This window comes from Salvelinus namaycush, chromosome 19 (assembly GCF_016432855.1).
Source record: "Salvelinus namaycush isolate Seneca chromosome 19, SaNama_1.0, whole genome shotgun sequence".
NCBI lineage: Eukaryota > Metazoa > Chordata > Actinopteri > Salmoniformes > Salmonidae > Salvelinus > Salvelinus namaycush.
Window position 1 is genome coordinate 8,619,370 of NC_052325.1, and position 6,402 is coordinate 8,625,771.

The 6,402-nt window shown below is 40.5% G+C and overlaps 1 protein-coding gene across 1 annotated transcript; it reads right to left on the minus strand.

The window, feature by feature from the left end:
• Positions 1 to 2,947: 2,947 nt before the first annotated feature.
• LOC120063674 (trace amine-associated receptor 13c-like) lies at positions 2,948 to 5,591 on the minus strand. The gene is made up of 2 exons (XM_039013970.1): positions 5,402 to 5,591; positions 2,948 to 3,792 (listed from the first exon to the last, which is right to left on the minus strand). Exons 1-2 carry the CDS (start codon positions 5,589 to 5,591, stop codon positions 2,948 to 2,950), a joined length of 1,035 nt encoding a protein of 344 aa, XP_038869898.1.
• Positions 5,592 to 6,402: the final 811 nt, after the last annotated feature.

Here is a 6,402-nt window from a genome sequence, read left to right on the forward strand (position 1 = left end):
CGAGGACTTGTGTCACTGGTGTAATACAGTTCATAGTAAGGGGAAAGGAAATTGGATAACAATTCTTGATAAAATTGCTCATGAGAGCTTAAACAATGCATTCGGAAAGACCCCTTGACTTTTTCCAAATTTTGTTACGTTAAGGCCTTATCAAAAAAGAAAAATCCTTATCAGTCTTCACACAATATCCAATAATGACAAAGCAAGAACAGTTTTTTATAAATGTTTGCAAATGTATAAAAAATAATAACGGCAATATAATATTTACATAAGTATTCAGACGCTTTACTCAGTACTTCGATGAAGCACCTTTGGCAGTGATTACAGCCTTGAGTCTTCTTGGGTACAATCTACAAGCTTGGTACACCTGTATTTGGGGAGTTTCTACCATTCTTCGCTGCAGATCCTCTAAAGCGTTGTCAGGTTGGATGGGGAGCAGGTTTTTATCAAGAGTCTCTCTGTACTTTGCTCAGTTCCTCTTTCCGTCAATCCTGACTAGTCTCCCGGTCCCTGCCAGTGAAAAACATCCCCACAGCATGATGCTGCCACCACCATGCCAGGTTTCCTCCGGACGTGACGCTTGGCATTCAGGCCAAAGAGGTCAATCTTGGTTTCACCAGACCAGACAATCGTGTTTCTCATAGTCTGAGAGTCTCTAGGCGCCTTTTTTGAAGATTTTCAAGTGGGCTGTCGTGTGCCTTTTACTGAGGAGTGGCTTCCGTCTGGCCACTCTAAGATAAAGGCCTGACTGGTGTACTGCTGCTGAGATGGTTGTCTTTCTGGAAGGTTCACCCATCACCACAGAGGAACTCTGGAGCTCATCAGAGTGACTATTGGGTTCTTGGTCTCTTCCCTGAGCAAGGCCCTTCTCCCCCAATTGCTCATTTTGACCTTGCAGCCAGCTCTAGGAAGAGTCTTGGTGGTTCTAAACTTCTTCCATTTAAGAAAGATGGAGGCCACTACGTTCTTGTGGACCTTCAGTATTGCAGAAATGTTTTGCTAACCTTCCCCAGATACAGTGGTGTAAAGTACTTGAAAGTACTTACTTAAGTTGTTTTTTGAGGTATCTGTACTTTACTTTACTATTTATATTTTTGACTCTTTTTTCTTCACTACATTTCTAAAGAAAATTATGTACTTTTTACTCCATACATTTTCCCTGACACCCAAAAGTTCTTGTTACATTTTGAATGTTTAGCAAGACAGGAAAATGGTATAATTCACACACTTATCAAGAGAACATCCCTGGTCATCCCACTCTCTCATTTCACTAAACACATGCTTTGTTTGTGAATGATGTCTGAGTGTTGGACCGTGCCCCTTGTTATCCGTAAATAATTAAAAAACATGGAAATGATGCCGTCTGGTTTGCTTAATATAAGGAATTTGAAATGATTTATACTTTAACTTTTACTTTTGATACTTAAGTATATTTTAGGAATAACATTTACTTTTGATAATTAAGAATATTTAAAACCAAATACTTTTAGACTTTTACTCAAGTAGGATTTTACTGGGTGATTTTCACTTTTACTTGAGTCATTTTCTATTAAGGAATCTTTACTTTTACTCAAGTAAGACAATTGGGTACGTTTTCCACCACTGCCCAGATATGTGCCTTGACACAATCCTGTCTCTGAGTTCTACGGACAATTCCTTCGACCTCATGGCTTGGTTTTTGCTCTGACATGCATAGTCATCTGTGGGACCTTATATAGACAGGTGTGTGCCTTTCCAAATCATGACCAATCAATTGAATTTACCACAGGTGGAATCCAATCAAGTTGTATAAACATCTCAATGATGATCAACGGAAACAGGATGCACCTGAGCTCAATTTCGAGTCTTATAGCAAAGGGTCTGAATACTTATGTAAATATGCTATTTCTGTTTTTTATTTTTTATATATTTGGAAACATTTCTAAAAACCTGTTTTCACTCTGTCATTATGGGGTATTTATTGTGTGTAGATTGATGATGAACAAAATGTATTTAATCAGTTTTAGATTGAGGCTGTAACATAACAACATGTATTTAATCAGTTTTAGATTGAGGCTGTAACATAACAACATGTATTTAATCAGTTTTAGATTGAGGCTGTAACATAACAACATGTATTTAATCAGTTTTAGATTGAGGCTGTAACATAACAACATGTATTTAATCAGTTTTAGATTGAGGCTGTAACATAACAAAATGTGTAAAATATCAAGGTGTCTGAATACTTTCCGAATGCACTGTAGTAGATATTTATAAATGTGAGAATACCTAGTTTACTAACATTTGACAAATGTGGGAATAATGATTAATAAATGGTGAGAAAACTGTAAATGCCTTACAAAAGGTTTGTTACTAAACATTATTATAAAGTGTTACCCATATTTGCATAATCTTACATTTTACCATCAACTACTTCCACAATACACCATTGAGTTAGACTTGGACTTTATCTGATATCATGCATGTTGTACATTTACATTTGTACTACCCTTGTTGAAGGTATTGTGTCCCAATTCAGCCACTAGAGGGTGATGTTAAACAACATACAGACATCCTCAAAATGTGCTTTTAGAATACTTCCATACTATTTATCATTAAATAACATGGAACAACCACAGACTTTGGAATTTGTAATATACAACCCAAAATTACTTCAATATCTTTTATAATTTTTGTAAAAAAAATAAATAATCACCTTTACTTAACTAGGCAAATCAGATAAGGACAAATTCTTATAAAACAAGCTTATGCCTCCTTATCCCTTCTCCAAGTCATTCCATTCCAATCCAGACAAATCATTCTGTATCAACACCACATGTATCTATGATGACAACACTGAGATAAGTAATGTCAGTGTATTGACACATGAAAGAAGCAATTACTACAATTGTTTAACATAACTATATCAAACCTATGTTTGTCAAATTTAGGAATAAAAACATAGGAACTATGAACGCCATAACTTCAGAGTTAAAATATGTATAGCTGTCACTTTGAACCATGGATAAAAGAAAGCATAAATTATTGGATTAATTAAGGAATTTACAAGTGGCAGAAAACTGATGAACAATGATAACAAATTGTCAATAAAAATGTGTACAAAAAATAAAATAAATAGAGATGGAATCCAACAAATGAGATAGTTGAAAACAACAATAGACAGAGTTTTTGCTGCTTTCCTCTCAGACTTATTTGCCTGTACAGTTTTAACACCAGACACACTGGCAGCCTCTTTTGAAAATACCTTTCTGGCCTGTGATCTGGCCACCACAAAGATTTTCATATAAAGTGTTATAATAATAGAACACGGGACAACCATTGTAATTACAATATCAACGATATTACCCCAGATTGACCCTTCCACAGTAAAACATTCTTTCAAACACCTACTCGGTACCTGTACATTTATACATATTTTTATAACAACAGCCTGGTATATGATACAACAAAACCAGGTAATGGATATAGAACACATTGTTCTTGGTATTGTTATTTTAGAGAGGTACAATAAGGGATCACACACAGCAACATAGCGGTCAATAGATATCAAGACCAAATTGCCCAGAGATAAAGAAGTACATAAAAAAGCCATATAGAAATGAAAAGCACAGAAATATTTCCCAAAACCCCAACATGATTCCATTAATGCTACAGTCGTTACTGGTATCACAATCAGTCCCACCAGGAGATCTGACACAGCCAGAGAGAGGATGAGCAGGTTGGTTGGAGTGTGGAGCTGCTTGAAGTGAGAGATGGAGATGATCACCAGTACGTTCAAAAATACTGTAACTGCTGAAAACAATGAGAAGAAGATGTACAGAGTTATGTAGATAGATGTCGATAGCAAAGCTTTTCTGCAAGAAGAGTTTTTGTCTTCAAAACAGTATTGAACATCTTCGTGTTTCTCCATTTTTTAATAAAGGGTCAAAATGCTGAGGTCCTGCTCCTCCTTCGTCCTGTGTGTGACCCTGTCAGGTCAGCCTTCTAACAAACTCTGAGCTCTGCCTCTCTATTTATCCCTAAGTGACAAACAGATACTCTCCTCCCTGTAGTGTCTCTGCACACACACACACGCGCACACGCACACACTTCACCACCAACAAGTGAAGACACAAATGAACAAATGGTTGGATAAACAAATCATTTGTGAAAAGATGATGTAATGTATGACAGGATAGGATGTTGCTGTGGACTCCTAGCCTGTCCTTCAGCCTTACTGACAGTTAGATATGAGAGAAAAGGTACATTTACTCAATTGAGCATTTTAATGGGGAAAATATAATATGGTTGATGTTTTGGTCACTCAAAGGCTATTTTACATGGGAAATAGGATAACTGTGCAGACTAACTGGTTTGGGTGATGTCAGGGCTGTTTGGAACATAATCCACAACCTCAGGACACATGATGGCACACCACATGTCAGCTGGCCAGTGTTTAAGAAAGTTTACAGTAGGGAAGTTTATGGTGTACACGCTTTTAGAAAATGCAATACACCTGCCTTCCCTCGTCACTCCCATCAGCGATTTATTGGACTCAGCTGGACTCAATCACCTGTTTATTACCTCCCCTTTATTTGTCAGTTCCCCAGCTCTGTTCCCCGCTGCTGCATTGATTGTCGTCTGTCTTTTTGTTACCCAGTTCTGACGCTATCCCTGTCCTGTTGCATGTCAGTTACAAATTAAATTTCAACTCCCTGTACCTGCTTCTCTTCTCCAGCATCATTCCTTACAGAGGTTGCCATCTGTAGGAACACTATGAGGATCTGATCCCCCTATCACTGGAGGATAAGGTGGAGTTGGCTTACACACTACAGGAAGGTGCCTTATCGGGTCCTCTTCATCACGAGCCAGGATGAACTCAGGTGAGAGAGTGAGATGACTCTGTTTGGAGACAGTTGTGGCCTTGGGTGTCCTGGGTACAGAGATAAGCTACGGACAAATTGGATCGCTCTGATGAGTCACAGAAAGTGTGCAGTTCCCTTTCTGCCATCTGGTTTTCTGCCCTTGGGGGCACATAGGATCTGGGCATGGTTATGGTGGAGAGGTCTGAGAACAGACTTGCATGTCTTCCATCTGCCCATCAGGTAGTACGTGGTCATCACAGCCCCTCCTACTGATCCAGAGTTTCTTTACTAGAACCTTTAGCTGAGTCATGAAAGGGAGGATGTAGCCTAACGCATCATATTGGCTAGCCAGCACTCTGTAAATTATCCTCACGGGTTTCTCTCTGGACAGGTCATTGTTCGTAGCCGAGGGTGTCTGGCTAACAGCTCAGGTCCATAATTAGTTATTGTGGATCGATGGTGGTCTGGGAGAGCCATAGCGCACTGCTCTTTGACCTCCCTCTGGAGGAAGGTGTTCCGCAGAGGGTATGTTATTGGCCCATTGCCTAACCTCGTACCCCCCGGAAAAGAGGCAGCAGCGCAGCCTGTCCACCAACAACTTTGCTTCGGTCCCCGTGGGTAGACTTGTAAGACCGTTGTCAACATAGAAGGCGTGCTCTGCACTGACTCCTGAACATCCGTATTGCCATCATGGTGGTCCCGAGAATGTTTCTGGAGGGCGTAGATGGCGCAGCAGGGACTACACATCGTTACGAAGGGTAGGACATGCCGTTCATAGGTGCTTGGCTCCGCTTTTCAATCCAAACGAACCTGTGGAGTGACTTGTCGGAGGGGAGAAGTTGCACCTGGTGAAGAATGATTTTGATATCACCAGCTAAAGCCACTGTGTGGTGTTTAAACCAGAGGAGCATGCAGAGCAGGAAAGGGCCACGGCTTTGTCATGGTAGTAGGCAATTATTCAAGATCTGACCGTTGTGCTGATAGGAGAAGTTGAACACTAGGACCTGCACAGCCTGACCTTGCACAGCCCAACCAAGCATGATGTGGACAGCGACATGGCCTCACAAAGGGCCAGTACTGACTGGCTTGATGGGGACCAACAGGGATGGATGGTCAGACCCTAATAGAGGCTGTGCCCTGTGGATTTGTGGCAGCAGCAATTCCTTCAGGTGTGGATACCTACTCTGAAGCATGTCAAAGGGGGAGGTGTGCTCGGCGAAGCAGAGACTGTCCACTGTGAAAGCATTGTGGACTTGATACCAGTGCCACTGTCTACTTCAGGGGATATGATGAATGACAGAAGCTCTGCTTACTTGTAGTATATTGTGACATATAATGCAAAGGCTCAGTACCTATGGTTCACCCTCTTACCCAAGGCAATAGGCAACAGCAGAAAGACTGATGGAACATTCAGAGCAATCATCAAGAACGGTATGTCTCCATTGCCTCCTCACCATGATGTAAGATGACTCTGACCACTTTCAACATCTCTCGTGGTGAGTGGTTTGGGTGGTCAAGGTATCTCAGCTTTGTTGGTTCTGACCATAAGGATGCTCCT